The 20,409-nt window shown below is 42.8% G+C and overlaps 1 protein-coding gene across 5 annotated transcripts in view; it reads right to left on the bottom strand.

Annotated features, from left to right (window-relative positions):
* Window positions 1-14,326: 14,326 nt before the first annotated feature.
* The window catches only part of CD82 (CD82 molecule), a 33,643-nt gene continuing 27,560 nt past the window's right edge, over window positions 14,327-20,409 (bottom strand). For all 5 annotated transcript variants that reach the window (XM_085224612.1, XM_085224611.1, XM_085224609.1 and 2 more), the window contains exons 6-9: window positions 19,353-19,460; window positions 17,347-17,538; window positions 16,996-17,079; window positions 14,327-16,471 (exon numbers count right to left, since the gene is read on the bottom strand). In XM_085224612.1, coding sequence (XP_085080738.1) covers window positions 16,394-16,471; window positions 16,996-17,079; window positions 17,347-17,538; window positions 19,353-19,460 — 462 coding nt within the window. In that variant the 3' untranslated portion in view covers window positions 14,327-16,393. The remainder of the gene's footprint in view (window positions 16,472-16,995; window positions 17,080-17,346; window positions 17,539-19,352; window positions 19,461-20,409) is intronic.

Raw genomic sequence — 20,409 nt, 5'->3', positions numbered from 1 at the left:
CTCTCCTGAGGTCAAGATGCCTCTGTAGCACATTCATACAATGAAGTGAGGTGGGGCTGATCTGGTATGAGTGTCAGAGAGAAGTCCAGGCACTGGGTAAGCAGTCAGAGTCCAGTGCCCCCAGCTACCCTTGCACATTTGAAAGAACAGACCAACAACTTCATGCCACAAACACGTAGGAGGATATCATGATCGGTTAAGAATAACTTGTCCACCACAGGGATCATGTATCTTCCTCTGAAGCACTTGGCAGTGCTAGCACTAGAGATAGCATACTAAAAGAGACAGCCCAGAGGGCAGACAGTCTGGCAGTTCCTATATCCTTGGCACAGCTCACCAGCACACAGGGTGTCCTTGGAGGTCTCCTATACTTGCACTGACCAGAGCTGACCCTACTTAATTTATGAGCTCTTCTGAGATCACAGTCTCATGTATTATGGCTCCAGGCTCTATTGAAATGAACTTTATTAAAATAAATTCCAGCTGCTTGGAAGGAGTTAGAGAAACGACAAAAAGAAGGCAAACTCTTCCATTCCCTAACTCACCAAGAACAAAGCAAAAAAGTAGTTACAGGAGACTGAGTAAAAGCAGAGAGGGAATTCAGCTGGCCTAACTGAAGGAGCAGGAGACAAAAAATTTGTCAAAGGGTTTTTGTTTGTATACTTTTTTTCTTATAAAATGGGATGGGTATGAATAGTAAGGCAGAACTTAGCCAGGCAGTACACAGAGAAAACAGGTTCAAAGCACAGCAGCAGAGGGACTAAGGGTCAGGAGGGACCTTGATAAAGCTTCTGACTGAGGGTGGGATGCATATCAATAAATCAGATTCATTTGCAAGGGGTCTTGAGTGCTTGTCCTTTTCCTGTTTTGTCTGTTCCCTGGCCTTTGGTCTGCACTATTTCCTTCCCCAGGATGCCTGTGGGCTGTTAATGGAGAATATTAGGGAGCAGCACCAGGATGTACCTCTCTCTGCATGTTGCTGCCAGCAGCCTACAAATCATCCCCATTTGGTAGATGCTCTTTTTATCCTACCCTTGCTGTTGGGGTATTTTGAAAGGATGACATTTCTAATGAAGTCTGGCATTGTTGTCCAGCCACAGCCAAGCTGTACTGCCATCTGATGAAGACTGCAGAAGTAAAGCTTGACTCTACTTCCCTTTCACGGGCCTGCAGCTAGAAGAGAAAAGATCTAAACTCTATGAGGCCTGTTCAACTGCTCTTCTTGGTCATAGGGTGACCAAGGAAAGAGCTGCTTCTAGGACTGAGAATGGGAAAGCTACTGCGACGCATGGTAGGGTAGGAGCCAAAAACTATGATGACCTGTTGATTTAGATGGGAACAAACCATGAATTTATGAAGAGCTGCTGAACTAGCTATGCTTGTAGGACACAGAATCTGTAACATTCACCTCTCTTCTGCAACCTCTGTGCTTATTTTAGTGATTTGGAGAGCAGTGGCTTGCCAGAGCAGTCCATCACTCCTGTGTCTTGTGTTATCACTGAAACTGCCTCTGGGATTGCCACTCCGAGTGCCTCAGCATGCAGAAGTCAGGGAACTGAGACATTAGCAGTGCTTATGTGACCTCACCCTCACCCCCATCTTTCTGCTTCCCAGCAACTAATTCCCATGGCTTCTTCAGAGATTTCTCCAGCTTTAACCCACACAGCTAAGAGTTTGTTTTCAGCAAGGAATTCCTGAATGTCTTCAACATCATTACTCAGTGTCTGAAACAGCCTTTCCTGCTTGGTATCAGGCATCACAAATGAGAAAATCAATAATTTATAACTGAGGTTTTAGACCCAAGCCAACCATAGCGTATAATGAAATAAAGACCAAGCAAACAAACAAACCTAACACTTAGCACTCTAAGGCTGGCTAGGCCCAATTAAATAGAAAAACAGTGTGCCTGTCGTGTAATCAGCAAAGCAAAAATATTTGCCAGATAATCCTGTCCACTTGAAAGATCTGCAGATGTTCAGCACCTTCACGACATTCATTGCCACTATGGGAAGGATGTGACACCTCAGCAAGCACAGGTTCTCTAGACTAACATGAGAAAAATCCAGTTCGGCAGCGAATTCACTTAGCATCAGCTCTATGGCAGGGGTTCAATATGAATTCTGTAGCTGAAAGCCATTAGACTTTTCCCTCATGCTAGCATCAGCTACTTTTGGCAAGGCATATTAAATGCAGTGAGCCAGAAATGGGGCCTGGAGAACAGATTATCCAGATCACAAATGTCAAACCATGGAAATGGATTGGTGACAAAGAGGGTGGAGAGATGAGTTTCTATATAGCATTTTTTCTCCCCCATTACCAGTGCAGATGTGGTCTACACCCCAACACATGTTTGTAATGAGTATAGTGAAAGAGGAATTCCAGATCTTACTCAAGAGTTGAAACTTGAAAGAGTCAGATGAGTTTGAGATTAATCTAAGGTTTGATTAAGTGTGCACTAAGAGTAACAGAGTTGCCCGTGTTCAGGTCCCACAGGCAATGGACAAAGAGATACAGATTGCCCCCACAGTGCTGTCTCTAATCCATAATCCAAGAGTCTCTTCAGCAGTTAGAGAAGGGCTCAGATCCCAGATTAAATTAGCTTTTCCACTGTGATGAGACTAACAATTTCAGCAGCTCCGTAATTTCACAAATTAGAAAGACGAAGTTCAATTTTGTCAGACTTCAGGCTCTTTTAACTTTCTTTGAATGCCATGGTTTCTTCCTTTTCCGTCTCTCCCTTCCTCTCCGCTACCACTGCAGCAGAAACCTGAGAGAGATTCCTTCTGGTTAACTGGTGTTCACAGGAACTCCCTGAGCACAAAAGAAAGGGTATCCTTATTTAACTAAACCCAAGTTAATGGCTGCTAAGGAGTGAATGATACCTCAAATCAGATGTAACAAAGCTAAATGCTGATTGACATTAAAAACAGCAGAAGGCTTAACGTAGTCTACAGAGTGTTCATACTCTATCTCAGACATCCCTTAAGTACACATTTAATGGAGACAAGTTGGAAAAATAATTCTGTAGGCTTGATAAACTTGAGGGCTTATTTCTTTAAAATTTCTGAAATGAATTTATAGAAATTCCTTGGAGAAAAGCAGAAATTTAAATCTTACCAACATGCTACTCAGGCAATAGTAGTTAATGTAGGAAGCACTCATTAGGATAATGAAACAAAAAATGAATTTGTGTGAACTATCACAAATACTTGTGCAGTAGATTTAAGAGACATAACTATTTACTGGGACCTGGCATTTAAGCTGGGGAATTTTATAGGGCATGTATGAGTGAAAAGAGAGAAGATATGAGGGACATCACTTAAAATTTATATATCCATCACTGAAACAAACTAAATAAAGAGAACAGAATAGCTTTCCCAAACAGCTCTCACTCTGACAGAGAAGGCTGGTGGGTAACACGTCTGATATCAATATGGAAATACTAAGTGGAAAATTATCCTCTGATTTTGTACTTTTTTTTTTTCCAATTAAGTAGAACTATTTCACAATGGATTAAGGGCAATAACTAAATAAAAATCTGTGGAATGTGCTGAATTCTACAGGTCTACATCTAATCTGTGTTTGTGCCTATGTTAAAATGATAAATCAGTTCTGGGCAAGTGAATGCATAAATTCATAGTCTTAGTACTCTGAATGTATTTATTGCTGGTTTTATTTTTCTGAAATGCATGGAAGGCCAGGAGCCAGGAAGGAGATGTATAAATCCTAACGTTAGAAATGGGAAGGGTAAAACGTTTCACATATTCACAGGAGGTAAACAAGTTGTTGTTTTCAGAGAGAAAGGGCAACGTCTGATTAACTTCTTTTGAAGATTTTAAGCTACTAAAAAATAGAAAGAAATCTGCAGCACACATCCCCTTCATTCCTCTCATTCCAGATTTTATCAATTTACACAATGAAGTTGTAGGCGTTCCAAACAAAAACATTCAAAAGAAGAAATGACATAAGAAATAAGCCTGTTTACCTCTTTGGAAGGCAATCAAGCAAGGTTTTCTGGGGTGAGATGACTTCGGGCATCACTTTACTTTTAGATGAGGCATCTGACCCAAAAGTGGTTTGCTGATTGCCCTCCACTACAGATCCCATGTGGGAAAAACACAGTCCCTATGGGAAAACTGCAAGTAAAACCGCATGTAGCATGAGGCTGCTGAAGGGCCACTGGGAGCAGCTCTTGTAAAATGATAGAAAAAAAAAGAAAAAAAAAAAGCCTGGCATTGGTTTAAAGTAGTCTAAACAGTTACAAAAAACACCAGAGATAGCAACAAATACTTAACTTTTCTCATAAAACTTCTCATTGGCTATTTCAGCGACTCCCTGGGTAAGATGAACAAGATCATCTTTGGATGTCCCTATGAAACCAGCTCATCTCCTGCTGAGAGGAACCCTGTGTTTCCCCACTGAAGCTGGCAGTGGTGTTTGATGCATTATGCTGAGAGCTTATGGCTAAAGTAAAATTTGAAGTTCTGAAAATCTCTGTCATGCCCTTATATTTGGGATGGAGCCCATAAGCAGCAGGCTCTAGAAGGAACATTGATATTTTAGTTAGAAACAAGCCATTAAGGAAGTTCATAAACTCTGGTAATAGCAGGTGATGACAAGAAGCACTCAAGGGTAATGGGGCTGGCAGTAGCTTCAGAAGAGGACTGCCTCTTACCCCAGCAAGCACAAAGGGAACTCCCTCCTCCTTTTTGCCTTAAACCAAAACAACCCCCCTTGGAGAATTTTGGAAAGGAGTACTACTGCAGGAAGATGACAAGGCAGGCTGCCACATGGGCCTGAGGAGCTGCTTCCAAGAAAGAAATCCTCACATGTGCAAAATCACAGGGACTTGAGCCCCTTTTGTATCACAGCAACTTCCTCAGAGGCCTTCTAAGTTCATTCTGCTTTCCATGGTCTGAAGTCAGAGACCTTCAGGAAGAGAAAAAGAGATTCCTGCCAAAGCATCCCACTCCCTGAATTTTTAAGAAATCAGAACAACTCAAGCTGCTAGTTAGTTCTGCAACTAAATACTGAATAAAAAAGGATACGTAGAACAACACTGCTTTAACGCTCCTTTTTCTTCAGATTCGTAGTCTGAGAAAGGTTGAGGGAAGGGGAAGGTGAGGAAAGGAGAAAGTTTTCTAAACTGAGGGAGAATTGCTACAAGATGATGCAATGACATTTGCAAAAACTGAAAACCAATTTATCACAAAACATCACTCTAGCATTGGCATGAGGCACAAGCAACAACATCTGAGAGTTATCACCTTTGATTTCCAAGGAGCAGAATCAGCACTGTTTAACTCTTGTATAGAAGAACCATTTCAGGTACCAACAGTAGGAAGGCAGTGACAACAAGAGCAGCTGCTTATGCAAGCAACTCAGCTAAGATCTTCTGGTGCAACCTGCACACAAAGATTGCATCAACTTCTGGCTGAGGTGAAACTTCAGGTTACAATACTTTGCTCTCATATTTCATGGGAATCGAGTAGCAGCTGGCAGGAAGGACTCTACAGTGGTTAAACATTAGATGAGAAATGTCAGCCTCCTAGGACAAGCTGCTAAGCCTGCAGCACTCAGTCTGGATTTCAGTTGTTCTGGAACTGAATGCCATGATATTTACTAAATGAGCATTTTCCAGACACTAAGACTCACATTCACACTGAAAGTCCTACAAGGATTCTAGATTACAGAATCACAATGGTTTGGGTTGGAAGAGACCTTAAAAGGTTTTCCAGTTCCAAATTCCTGCCACAAGCAGAGACACCTTCCATTAGTTCAGGTTGCTCAAAGATTGCTTGTTGTTTCTCAGTGGTAGCTACTGATTCAAGTCTTCATCCTCACACTGCATATCCCGCAGAGCTCACTGCTAAGTCTATGACTGTTCTTTCCTGATCTTGGTTTTAAACTTTATCCTGCGGCCATTTCCCATAGAGGGCTTATGGATTTGCTGACACTTTTACCAGCCTCTCTTCACAGTACAGACTTCAACAGATCACCAAAACCCTTTTTAGTCTTCAGCTCTCCAAATGCTGCCCAACCTCAGCCTCACTGCCAGCTTCCCAACTGACTTTAATATTCATTAATATTCATCATTCTCTTAGAATCAGCTTTTACACTTGTCCTGTATTACCTGCAAAACAAAAAGATAAATCTCAATCCTAGCACAAATCCTGAACTTGACTCTGGTGGAAAGAAACCAAAGACACATAGGTCTCCAAAAGAAAGCCGTGACTGAAGACCAGAATGCTCCTCCAAAACACAATTGCTTTCAGAAGCACACATACTCGGTAGCCTTTGATTAAAGGTAGGACTATGGATAGGAAGTAACTGGTAGGACAAGAAAATAGCAGCATACAGGAGTGTTATTTAGAAGACATGGGGTCTCAGCAGTTATTGCAGTGTGTCAGGGTTTGCAGAATGTGAGTTGTTTTTACATACTAAAAGACTTCCAAGGATAAAGAATTACTCGCAGTAGGAACCCACAGCTTGCAGCTTCTTCAATGACACCATGCTATGACAAAGACAAGGCTGGGGAAGGATACAACTGAACTTCTGTCTTCCCGAGTAACTAAGCACTGGCAGTGGGTCACCCCCAGCTGCTCATTATTCCTGGCACAGGCCTGACACATTGTACATGGGAACTGAGGTCATGGTCAAAGATAGTTGTAGGACACAAGAAAAAAAAAATAGTGAGAAAAACATGTTTTGATGCAATTGAAATTGTACCAAATTACTATCAGCAACAGAAAACACTTAAAGGCAGCTTTTTTGTGTTTGTTCACATCATTGGGTCATATATTTATGCTTAGGAGTGATTAGAAGTAATTGAATTATAAAAAAGAAATTCAAAAACTGTATTTATTTCTGAAAAATATAATATTCTGTCCCTGTTGATCCCAAATCTAAGTAAAATGTTATTTAAAATCAAACTAAAAACTTTTGGAAAAAAAATACTCCACTATTTCCATTTGGACCTAGCTGGCACCAGAGTGTTTCACATTTGATGTCTAGACAGAATAATGTTAATAGGCTGATTTTTCTTGTTCTAGTGTCACAAGTTTTTTTTTTACTTTTTTTTTTTTTTGACAGTAAGAGGATTTCTTCAATCTATCCCATCTCAAAGCTCGAAGTTAACCCTAATCTTACCAATAGATTAATGAATTTTCAGTAGCATGTTTTCCTAATCTAGAATCTCCTCGCATTTCTATGCATCTTTCACTGTTAACTCATGCCTGATTTCATTTCCATGAACAAAAATTTACTGAAGCCACTGAATGCTGCCAACACCAGTTTTCATCCACTCCTGACGATTTGGCCACCCCTAGCTTCCATGTTTCTCACCCTAGTCTTCACTGTAGCTCCCAGTTGCAACTAACTCCACATAGGAATATGATGGCTGTTAGACTTTGCATCAACACATTTTATTCATTACTGCATATTGAACATTTCAGACACTTTCTCCCCAAATTCTGGATAATCTTAAACCTGACACATGGGGATGCTCCTCTTAAGCTGATGTATCACATCAGCAACACTACCAGTAGGCTTATGTACAGTGACACAAATTAAACCTAACCAGACTATCATCACATTCTCTGCTCTGTCACCAGTTAGTCCACTATAAAAAGGTGAATTTTAAAGCATTAACAGATTTTTATTTTCCTTTGCCTGGATCCTAACCACAATCTTTCCTCTCCTTTAAATTATGTTTGTTTCAGTGATGGATCCTGTTACAAGAACTTGACAGCACCAGTCTTAAGCACTGCAAGCCATCCACAATTCTGAAATACGCCACTCTCTCAACCTTCTGGTCCTGGTTTCTTATCTGTGTGGGAATCATACATGCGTATTATAGACCAAATAAACTCCTGAAGTGTAGTCCTCTCCCTGCAATCAATTTCAGCATGATCACACACAGGTTAGGACAGGCCAGCAGAGACCGTCACATTAAGGACAAGGTTAAGAAAGTGTTTACATGACACTGAATTGCTTGGCAGTACTGCAAAGTTCCTACAAGGTCTTAGAGGAACCAACAGAAGCAAGCAACTACAAAGATCTGCTAGTCTGGGAGAGTAAAGGGTTTAGTGGGAAGCAGCTGTCCTCACTGTTAAGCAGTCTACCCTTTCCTATCAAGCCGGTTTCAGAGTAGAGGAAAAAAATTATTACACCTTCCTCCTCTTTGCTACTGGAGCACAGCAGTCTTCAGTATGGTCTTCAATGAATTCAAGAAAAGAGAAGAAGAGATCTCATTACCATTTTGTTGCCTATTAAAGAGTGAGACAATCTAGCTGTGGTAAAAATAAATAGCTGTATGCAATTATGAGAATCGCCAGACATCTCATTTTATGTCAGGCAAGGCTATTGCCTAATAGAAAGACAATATTATCCTGCTGTTGCCTTGCTCAGATGAGAGACGGCCTTGAACTAATTAGCTTCCACGATAGCCAGCCATGAAATTGCCAACTTTATGATAGCCATCTTATTGTAATGGGCTCTCTGCATCTTCTCATCACATAAAAGCTGGTGAAACCAGCTTCCTCACTACTCTTAACACAGTTAAAGCTCTTTGTTAATGACTACTGTGATACCTAGAAAAGGTTAAGAGGAAATGAGAGTGTTCCCAAATCCCAGACACAGCTCTGGTCTGCAGTCTTGGTCCCATACAGCAATCTTTACATCTTTGCTCATAGCTTATGGGCCCAAAGAGAATCTCTGCATCAAGGAACAGGCTCCATCAAGAGCACACAGCCCATAGCCCTGCACCCAGCCTCATTGAGGTTTGGCACTTTACTGGTTAAAGCAGGAGCTGCTGGGGATTTCACAAATAGTCAGTAAGTGCGAAAAGAATACTGAACGAAGGTGTTACAGGAGGCAGAAAATGGCTTTCATAACAGCTGTGGTGAGACTGCCTAAAGTAAGAGAGTGACAATACTTGGATACATTCAAAGACAATTATTTTATAAACAACTGGTTTCATACTGATCCTGAAACAAATGGGAAAGGCAGCAGAGATGCTGAAGGGCAAAGGTGCTGTGGTTTCTTCATTCCCTACACAACATCCTTCACAGCAGAGTGCTCCATCCCAGGCCCCACACACACTGCCACCGAGCGCCCATGTAGCGATCCTCGGTGACTGGAAGATGGCTGCCTGCTGCCCCATACCAGCCCCAACTTTCATGCCAGCTTCCCTGACTGCAGTTCCTCCAGAGAAACCTGTTTCCTACATCCAACCAGGACCAGCTACGGCTCAGCTCCACTCCATTTCTTAGTGACCTCTGATGGCAGGCACTGCCTCCACGCCTGTCTCATGAAGGGCCGACATGACTACACACCTCTTCTTGAAGCACGCTGGGCCAGCCCACAGCCTGGCATTCCTCAGTATCCCCACCTACCTGGCTGCACCGGAGGTCACGAGTCGAAGATGCTGCGTTGCAGGCAGGGCCCGTTCCTGAGGCACCTCTGGGCACATCTCCTCGCAGGCACAGAAGAGAGAAGTGAGGCTTTGGTACCGCCATGCTCATTCTTCTGAAGGAGATGACATACCCAAGCCATGCTCCTGCTAGTCAAGGCCATCACCGCAGTGGCCCTGTCTGCCTTCCTGCACTCCACAAAGCAGTGTCCTCTGCTCAGGCCAGCTGTCCCCATGCTGCTGATCCAACAGAAGCTTTTAGAGATTTCCACATTGCCCTGCCCTGATTTTAAATGATGCAAGACCACCCAGGAGTTGAAAATCACAACATTTCTTGAGGGCATGCCATCTCCTGTGAAATAGCAGACCATGTGCAAGCACAAACCAGGTCGCACCCACATAATAAACAATAGTGGCAGCAGAAACCTGTGATTTTTTGCCTTTAAATTTCTGCCACAGTACTGAGGTATTGAGGTATCACATTTTTAGGTTTGATTTCATAACTGAGATCCCTTCCCTCCTCACCAGCTTCCCTTCGCACAGAAAACACCTAATTAAACATTTGCAGTGGGAATAACATGTGATGTTCAGATTAACAGTGCCACAGTGCAGCACACAGTTGGGTTTACCTCAGATGTTACTTTATTTCAGGTCAGGCTTTGATGATTTCAGATTGGGATTTCCCAGCTATTTCCATGGCTTTAAACTGTAACACTGCTTTCTTGCAGATTTCATGCTTCACATTTGTAGCATACTATTTTAAAAATAAACTTTCTTTATTTTTAGACACTACATCCAAAGCACCCCTGCATGTCAACCCATGACAAACCCATCACTAACACAACCCTGAGCCCAGCCCCTGTCTCTTCCTCAATGGGTATCCAGGATCCCATGGGTTACTCCTTTCCCAGCAATGAATCCCCATCACACACTACTTATGGGTTCAAGTTCTTCACAAGACACTGAAATGTTTTAAAATATTTCTTGGGCATTGAAGGTTTAAGACTTTTCTACTTGAAAGACATTTTTCCGTCCAACTCCAGCCCTTTTACATAATGCTTACCATGAAGTAGCAAATAAGAAAGCAGGAGAAATCTCCCCATTGTATGTTTTCAAACTTCTTTCAGTTCTGTTTAAGCAGAACAACAACAACAAAACCCATTTTGTTTTAAATGAACCTACATACTTCAAAGAAAATCTGCTTTGCCAAAAGAATTTTCAACCAGTCCAAACCAGAGTTAATTACAATGTGGTATTTAAAGGACAACTTATTTTCCAGATACTTAAGAGCATCATGGAACAGCCTCTGCCAAGATTAAAGATCTGTTCTCTGCTGGGTTATTGTTCCAGGCTGTCTGCAAACATCTCCGCATGAGTTACACTCTTCTGACATCATTTTGCAAGTGCAGTGCCCAAAACACACGCCTGTACTATAATGTGGTCTTGACAGGACTTCACATTTCCACTCTAGTAAATTCTAAATAGCTTCCAGAAGTGCTATGTAGAAAATACCCAGGAAGCATGCTGGGTAAGCAATTCATATTATCGCATGCTCCAGGAATCTTACTGTCTCTGAAGAACTTCCATAAGTCCAATCTGCAACTCTAAGCAGGATGAAAAGAAGAAAAAGAGCTGGAGCAACACACAAGACTGTCACAACTGTTGTTTTGGAGTTAGTTACCTGAGACCAAGGCAGGCAGATCCAGAAGTAACTACAAATTGAGAACTTCCAGTAATATTGCTTGGACAGCAAGAGACAACGTGGACACAATACAGGTTTAAGAACAACTGGTAGTGCAGCAAGAGTCACATAATGAGCAAGGTCTGCAACTACAGTCACACAGTGAGGACGTGGGATCCTAGGGGACATCTAGACCTGATCTAGGTCTCGAGAAACAGAAAATTAGCCTCACATAGCTGCAAGACAGTAGTTTCTAATCTGGTTACCAATGCAATACCACTCACAGAACAAACAGCAATATCAAGGTAACCTCTGAGCAGCTGCCATTGCTCAAAGAAATATTCTGAAGGAATTTACTATCTCCTCGGAGCCTATGGAGGAAAGGGAAACACTCTCTGGTTTTCTATAGATGGGATCTATTGTAGGTACAGAAGTAGGCATCTATATTTTCTGTAACTGGGGGAAGGCAAGTCACCCCTTGATGTTGTAAGAGAGATAAAGGAAAGTAGAGACCAGAGATAGATTAAATTGAAGTGTGTGCAAATAACTTTCTCTGGGTCTAATGTAGGATTTTCCCCTTGGATTCTATGCCTCTTAGAGAATCTATGTGCTACTTTGAACCTTATCCTTTTCTTAAGCCCCTATTTAAAACAGGTAATATTTTGCTTAGAGAACTGAGAATGTTTTCTCCAGATACAGAGTACCCAATAAAACAACACGTTCAACCCAGGCAATTATGTTGTTAGGAGCTTAGAGAGCAGAAAACAGAATTCATATGTGAGAAATAAGAATGTATGGTTAGAGGTAGTCAGTTTACCTAGGCAAAGGGCAGCTTCTCACATTTGGCAGAAGAAAGTCTTACCACAAGGCAAGAATTTGTATGTGCTCTACCAGCACACCAAGTCCTAGAAATGGTTTTTAAGAACTAAAGCATATTTACAAACTTTACTAGCAACATTTTACTAATAGTTTTGGTTTAGTAACAGCACAGCTCTTTCTAGGGATTTTTGCATACTTACAAGTATTTGAAGACTTGCAAATTGGCAGATTTTACACTGACAGGTTTTTAGCATCAACCTGGTTTAAGACGTTATTCAGAAATCCTGGCTGCTAATTGAAGTTTATTCTTTGCAATAAAAGGCCAGGGCTAGAGCCAAGAGTCTCAGAGGCTAATGGGCTAGAGCCAGACCATGAATAATTGAGGGTGTGTTCTCCATTTATGGCATTGAGTGGCAGCAACTGGCTGAGAAAATGCATTTGTGGGAATCCTACGGTCCTTGGGCTTTTCAGCAATGAGCCCCTACGGCTGCTGTTCCTCACCTTTCACAACCAAGGCACAGCCTGACACCAATGCTTGCAGTTCATCCTTCAGCAGCCAGCATTCAGCTTATTACCAAACTCATCCTCAATCCCCGAGCCAACACAGCGGGAACCAGCCACACCACAGCACATGGGAGAGCTGCAGAGAAAAGAACAGCTGCTGCATGTTTCATTTGAGTATGTGTCACACAGAAAGCTTAACAAAGAACAAAATACATTGTGACTTGCGAGCTTACCCATGCTAACTCTAGTGCAATTCCTCTTCCTTCTCCAGAAGGAAAAATGCCTCATGGGAAGAATTATAGCAGCTTCTGAGTTCCTTGTAATCATGCAGAACGAGGAATGTCACCAATCCATTACTAGGGGCCTTACTTCAGGCCACAGGCAGGTCACAACAATACTCATGTAATATTAATTATTGGCATGGGACAGCTATACAGCAGCTTGTTAGTTACACACAAAATGCTTCCATGTGCTGAGCTACTGCAGAGGCTGATGCCATGGGCTTTGCTACAAACATGAAACTTTGAAAAAGCCTGTATGTTGCTCTGGTTTCTACTTCCAGCAGCAAACCTTCATACCAGGAGACAAAAAGGATGCCCGGCCCAAGATTTGTGCACACCTTGGGAGTAGCGGCAGGTTTTCTGCTCTCTGAAGGTCTAACAAGTCTCTATTTAAAGTCCTTTACAGAACACATTTATAAGCATCAAATGGCTTCTGCCAGCTTCTCCCCAGCCAATCCCCAAAGGAACAAAGGATGAAAGGAAACATGAAAAAGATGTGGACAAGGAGGGGGAAAAAAAAGAAAAAAGCAGTAGGAGAGGCTCCTCCTACTATCTTCAACTTCTCATGCTACTTTGGGCAGAAACCTCAGAAACATAATCCATATACAGTAGTAGAAGACGTGCAACAAAATATCTAACTGTGTACTTCTCCAAGAGATGGATGGGAAAAGTATTCCTAAAATGCCAAGCAGGAAGCACAAATCGTTTATGAGAATACAATTGTAATTACAAGTTATTTTAGCTACCCTGCTGCCAGGAGTAACTAGGAACAGAAGGAAGCGATCATTGTCATCATCTCATCCCCCAAGGGACCAGCCGAGGCTGCCGATACTGCAGCACCGGGGCCTGAGCTTTCTTGGTAGAACATCTCCCTCCAGTGGCCAAAGGAGAGTGGTTTGCACAGAGATCAGGCGCCTGCGGCCCAAGCTTGGTACCAGCAGCAGTTCTAGCAGAATTCTGGTCAAGCTTAATAGTTGTTCCATTAAGCTGAGCACTCTGAATCAAAGGTCCCAGGGAAGCGCTGCCAGGTTTGGTTTACCAAAATAGCCACCACAGCTTGCCTTCTCTTCAGTGGCCTGGCAGGGGCTGACAAACCTTTTTCAATAGATGCCTGAAGGCTGAAGTCTAAGGAAGGTAAATAGGAAAAAAAAAAAAAAAAAAAAAAAAAAAAAGCTAGGCTAGCAACAGCTGCATGCACTACAGGCATGGTGGTGTGTGTTTTTTAAGTCAGCTCTGGAGTTGTGTGACTCCACAAAGTACAGAATACAGAGATTTGAAGCATCTTCAAATACTGACATCACTTACCTAGGAGATAGCAGGTGATTCAAAGGAACTACAACTTCGCTGACTCTAACTCAGCCTCACCTCACAAAACAAGGCAAATTTTACTCTAGAATACAGGAAAATTGCCACCTCTCTCTGACAGGCAGTATCTTTGTAGTCCACACCAATCTCAGCCACAGATCACAGTTTTCAAGGACCTTAGAGCATACTGGCATACACTTCCTGCTTTTTGGCAGAGCCCTTGCTATCTTGAAAAGCAAGGTATCAGTGATCTGCATGTAAAGCAGAATGGGGCTGAGGAGAAGGAGGGAGAAAGCACTGCAATGCAAAACACATACGCAGAGATTAAATATATATATATATATATTTTTTTTTTAGCAAAGTCTTTATTACAGAAATATTCACTCTCTAGACTTTTATATCTGTACATGCATTTCTTCCAGTGGGAAGATGTTTCTAAAAACAGGAAAAAAAAAAAATCAAAGAGGAAACCCATCATGGGCCCCTTTTTACTCGCTGCTCAGCATTGGCATCTGTAACCAAACAAGAATCTTACAAGTGAGAACATGTTAGAGAATAGACTTTGTACTGTGAAAGCTAGCAAGCTTTGCTGCTAAGAAGGTGCCTTCTGCTATAGCAAAGGTCAGCTTGAAGGATCTGCATAGGAGGGGATAGGGGTCTCAAAATAGCAAAGCCTTATCAGACCTCCATAAAAAAACAGTTGTCCGTCATATTTACTTTCCCCAGTCGCTGTTGAGTCCCTAGATGAGGACACAGCAGGGACCCACTGCTAGGACCCTGCTCCTCTGCGTGGGCCTTTCTTGCCAGAAGAAAAGTTGAGTGGGTAGTGAAGTCATGCCTTTGAACAGCTAGCTACTAGGGCTGTTCCTACCAACCCCATCCAGCAAGAATAGGACTGACGGTCCTGGGACCACTTCTGTAAGGCAAAGGTTCCTTCAACCAAGTATCTTGTATCAAGGCTCGGACAAGGACCATCCACTTCTCTCCCAGATTGCTTCCTACTGCCAGGGTAACTAGAATGCAAATACAGCAGCAGGAAATCTGTTGTGCCCAGGCTACCTCTAGGACTGAAGGTTTCTACCCAGCTCCATTGTCTAGGAAGCTGGGGAGGTTCTTCCACACACATTCCTTGCTTTCTTGTGCTCTACACCACTCTTTGCTGCTGGCCAATGGCTGAACGGAGCAAACATCCCTGTCATAAAGTACATAAACCACCCAGCCTGTGCAAGTGCAAAACCAGCTATTTCTCTGCTGCAGTGCTTACACTCAAGACCAGTCACCAGCAGCTTTGGCTCCAGACCACAGTGGAGTCAGATTGGAACAACTGAAAATAAAAGCAGTTTTATCCTTGCACCTAAACTACAAAACCTAAACTGGGCACTGGTAGCAGGGATATCTCCAACATGCAGTGCCTGCAATTAAGTCAGATCCCTCCATACTCGTTACTAAAAACCACTGTTAATATTTTATGTTCATAATGGGGGCAGGGGAAGAATCCAGTTAATCACAACTTTTGTATGAAAGTTGGCAACCCAACGCAATCAACACAGCCAGCCTGGGGCTGAGTCCACACTATGCAGCAGTCTCCGAAGTGCTGAAAAGAGCCACAAAACTAGTGCAGGGATGAAGGAAAAGGAATAGAAAAACATGCAACCATCAGATCCAGAACCCAAGCGACCTATTCCAAAAGCAGGTGGGCACCACAACCAAAATCTGCCAGACCACACTAGTGACAGGTTGACCTGCCTCCCTCCCAGAGGCTTCTTGTCACACTCAAGGGGAAGAGCTCCACTGAAGGCAAGGCTTGACTGACTCCAGATGCAGGAGAAACGATGAAGGTAGAGCTCAGTAGTTCAGATGAGAGTCTAGGCTGGAAGATGCATAGCAGAAGAAGAATCAGGTTAATTGCAAGGCCTGTAAAGCACGACTAGTTACCACCACATCAGTGAAGTAGGTGAGGCTACCAAAGCACTGGCATCTCGACAGCAATTCTGACTCATGGGACAGAAAGTTGGTGTTTCTTTTGGAGGCCAAGGGAAAGATGTGGGAGGAGAACAGGAGGGAGGAGCAGTTATTGTTATTAGGCCCAGTGGGCTGTAGAATTGAGATATGAATAGGATGTGGGGCAGGTGGCAAAAGGTGTCTCATGATGCAGGACAGTTAAGTTCTGCTTCTTGAAGAAGAAATAATCCAGAGGCAGGATGCAGGTAGCCCAACGGCTCTATTGCCAGAAGATCAGGCTGTATTGCAACTCTAATAGTTCTTAGCAGAGTGGTATCAGAAATAGGACATCACAGGAGTAATGGTCAATGGTTGGACAGTCTGGATACGAGGCAGGAATGTTCTGTTTGCTCCTTTCTCAGTGGTGCCGTAGTTTTGGAGTCAACAAACTCAAGACTTGGGCACTTTGGTGTAGTCTTCACTGTGTATGTTCTTGCAGAGTGAAATGGAGAGTATCATCCCCAGCAACTGGAATAAGTAATGAAAAATGGGAAGTCAGTCACCAATCAGATAATAAGGTAGGAAGAAAGAGTGGTATGGGGAGAAAAATACAGGGGTGTCCTTTTAATGGTATCACTAAGGTAAACAGAGTTAACCTCCCCCCCAGGATGATAAAAATATGTTGCTGCAAAAAAACCCTAAAACAACAAACAAGCCTTTATGGGCTTTTTAAGGCAAAAGTTGTCATTTCACTAGTGGGATGTGTGTGTGTGTAAAAATACATACATTCTGTACGATACATAATAGCAACAGAAACCATGAGTAGACAGGGCTTACTCCAACCAATGAGAGGAGCAGTTCAAAGCTCAAAGTAGACAATTCAGGAGCAGTATTGACATTAAGCAAGCTGTCCATCACTTAAAAAAAAAAACAACTTTACCTTCATTAAACCATTTGTCTACTACTAAAAGAAAAAAAATCCCAATAACTTTGTCTTTGAAAGAGTCCGCATAGAGAAACAGGATATGAATGTGTATCAGGGAATGACTTACCTCTACAACAGCAACACCTGTGCAGACTCCAAGAATGATACCAAGGTTGTCCTTCAACCAATCCTGTACTCCATCCACACAACCCTGTGGAGAAAAGATCATCAGAGGGGAAAGAAGCAAGGAATCTAAGTATCTCAAGACCAGAGATTCATAACACCTCTCTTCTTGTGCATGCACATCTTAAGTCAGTTACATGCTGTGACAAATTTCACAGCAGCTTTAGCAGAGAAGGGCAAGATCCCTGTCATCCTGTTCACTAAAGTGAAAAACATTCTCCAGAATCATTTCCAGAGTAGCAAAAACAAGATGACTTCAGTGGAAGCTTCATGAACCCCAGACATATTCACTCACCTGCTTGTGAACAGGCCAGTCAGCATATGTTGCAGTACCATTCACCCCGACATCCAGACTACAGAAGCCTGTATTTTCCTCAGCATCCTTGGAACTATTGGAGCAGGAGCAGGGATACGCAGTCAAGCTTCTGTTGATAAGAATGTTATTTTTTTCCCACTCCTCTGCTCCATTCCAGCCACAGCAGGTAAGCTAATAAGCAAAGATAAAGCATAGTGGTCATAACGCTTCACACTGATAGCATATTACACACTCAAACAAGCAGGCAGTGGACGCGGTCGCACACAGAGCGAGAACTTTTCACGATCTGGTTCCTAACTGCAAGGTACCTCCGGAGGCAGCCTTGGCCAGCAGGGCACAGCAGCCAGCCGCCGCACGGTGGCGCGGACATGCCACCGAGCCCCGGCTGCGTGCACCCGCCTGGCTGCTGCTCGGGGCTGGCTGGGAAACACATGAGGAAGGTTTTCCATCCAAAGAGACATTTACATTCCTATGCCCTCACGTGACAGAGCTACAGACGCCGAAAGGGAAAGCACGTCGGGAAGTCCAGCAAAAAACTACGATCTTTTCTGGAAGCCTAGACTACCACACAAGCACTGGGATCCAAAGCAGAGAGATAGTCAGATTTGAGGTGGAAATTTAGGAAAAAATCCCTCTGCTCAGAGAAGAAACGTAGCGTTTCAGTCTGACATATGACAGCGGCAGTAAGAACAGCTGAACACCCACAACAGCATTAGCATTTGGTTTCCAAACAAGTGCTGAAAATCGACCCTCCAGAAGAAACTTCTCATCTCAGAAAGGTTGGACTTTAAATCCATGTCTGGTGACAGCACAACTCCTCTACTCCCTTTCAAATGCAAACTGTAGTGTATAAGAGGAACTAGATTCTTAACACTCCCTCCTCCACAGAGCTTTCTTCTTCTATTTCTATATTAAAACAATAGCTAAAGCAGGATCCTTTCTCTGCAGTAAGCCTTCCATTGATTCAGCTGGCAAGGAGTTACAAATACAGCAATAGAACATAAATAGATCACTCCCTCCAATGAAGAGTATTACTGGTCAGTGTAAAGAGCATTTTTCTTGTCTGTTATTACTTGTACTGATAATACATCAGCCCCATGCTGGGCATGTATTTAACTACAACAGCCAGCAGGCTCTCCGGTCCGTGGCTTGGCAGCAAACAGCTATCATGACTCCAGTGTGCTTGAACACTGACCTGGTTACTCAGGCACTGACCCTGATGCTAAAGCAGAAATCACAGGCAGTTGGATGGCTCCCAAGAATGCTCACACTTGCAGAGGAATTATCACAGTAAGCAGGCAACAGACACCAAGCAGCAATGCAGACAGTGCTGCTGAGTTGCCTGGCAATAAGCTAGGGACTTTAACTTGCTGTAGAAGTAGCATGCACTGTGGCTTTCACACAGACTGAGGCATTCTAGAGACACTGCAGACGAGGAGCAGAAGTGTCAGGGTACCATTTGGTAGGCCAGACACACTGCACTATGCAGCAAATACTACCTAGTCCTAAGAGCCACCATATAGAAGAAAATCAGTGTCTTACCTACCACTAGTAGTACTACCTGCTAGTATGCAGGCACCAAACATGACAGACACTTCATATCTCAGCCGAATCAGTGCACTACAATGTTAACCAACAGTCACCTACACTGAAAATACAGCTTTTTAAAAGACATCTGAGGAATGTAGATGAGACACACTTAAGTCAAGTGGTACAGGAGATGGTTGCAATTCACTACCAAGAAACATGAATAGACTACATGACATCCAACGCTAAGGAGGAGCTTCCGGAAGCTGAGAATATCAAGTAGTGGATGTCAGCAACTGTGACCTGAATATACAGAACTGGAAAGGCGTAACAAGATTGAGGAGCACTGCTAGGCCTCTTGCAATACCTGTTTTCATGTCTTCAGCCTTACTTTATAAACCGTTTGCTGCACTGGCAAAATAGCATGTTTCTTTTCCTTGCTTCAGCTTGTGGCTCACCTGTTTCTGCACGTAGTCCCACGCATCTTGTAAGTTCTTATCTTCACCATTCACAGGGTCATAATCTTCAATCAGTTTTTCAACTATGCGTGACAACTCTCCTTTCAGCTGGCAAATTAAAAAAAGAGCAAAAGTCAGATTAGTCAATTCTTTGTAGCCTCTTCTTGTGGGTAGACTACATAGACAACCCTTCCTTATCAGCTTTAGTCCTGCTGGTCTGCTGCTCTCATAGCAGGGAAAAACAAAGGCTCACCATGGTCATGGACACTGAAGCACTTTGCTTTGCTCTAGTTCCAGTGAATAAGGCTAGAGCAAAGACAAACTGCAGGTGGAGATTACAGGCACTGTAAAAGAAAAATGAAAATGGAATGAGCAGTAGCTTCTGCTTAGCTCTTTTCCAAAAGACCTGAAGGAGAGAGTAACCTGTGCTCAGACTATCATACTCCCACAATACAGCCATTTTTATCTTGCAGCAACAAGATAGAAACAGTAATACGATCATTGAGAAATAAGTATCATCTGATTGGCACATAAGCAGTAAAGAAAAAGGCAACTGGGCAGTGGAAAATCCCTCAGATTGACCTTGAAATAGTTTACTCTGCAGTCTTGTCTATGCTTTGGAGAACAGGCAATAAATATGATTGAGAAGATGAAATGCAAAATGGGTTTACCAAGATAAAATCCCACTTTGATGACCAGATGACATTTCTTGCTGAGAATTTTTTTTTCCAGACAGAAGTAGACACACAAAATCTACCCCAGCTTTCAGTGACATGTGGCTTGCTGCTACGTAAGAGGAAAGTTGCTCTGGAGGAAGTGAATTAATTTGAAATCCCCGTTTCCTCCCTCAGTCACCTATTTCAAGCTTACTGAGTGGGTGGGAGACTGCTTCCTGGTTCCTCAGAAGTTGAGGAACCTTCCTGTACTGAATAAGGCATTACGATTGTCACACTGTTGGTAAGAGACTCATTTGACATCCAAAGAAGTTCAAGAATCAGAGCTGAGCAATCATACAGACAGAAAGGGAAGCAGAGTTTTTTTTCTCACAAGATAGCAA

Source organism: Meleagris gallopavo, chromosome 5 (genome assembly GCF_905368555.1).
Source record: "Meleagris gallopavo chromosome 5, MGAL_WU_HG_1.1, whole genome shotgun sequence".
Taxonomy (NCBI): domain Eukaryota; kingdom Metazoa; phylum Chordata; class Aves; order Galliformes; family Phasianidae; genus Meleagris; species Meleagris gallopavo.
Note: the sequence above shows the minus strand (reverse complement) of the source record. Positions and strands in the feature narration are given on the sequence as shown.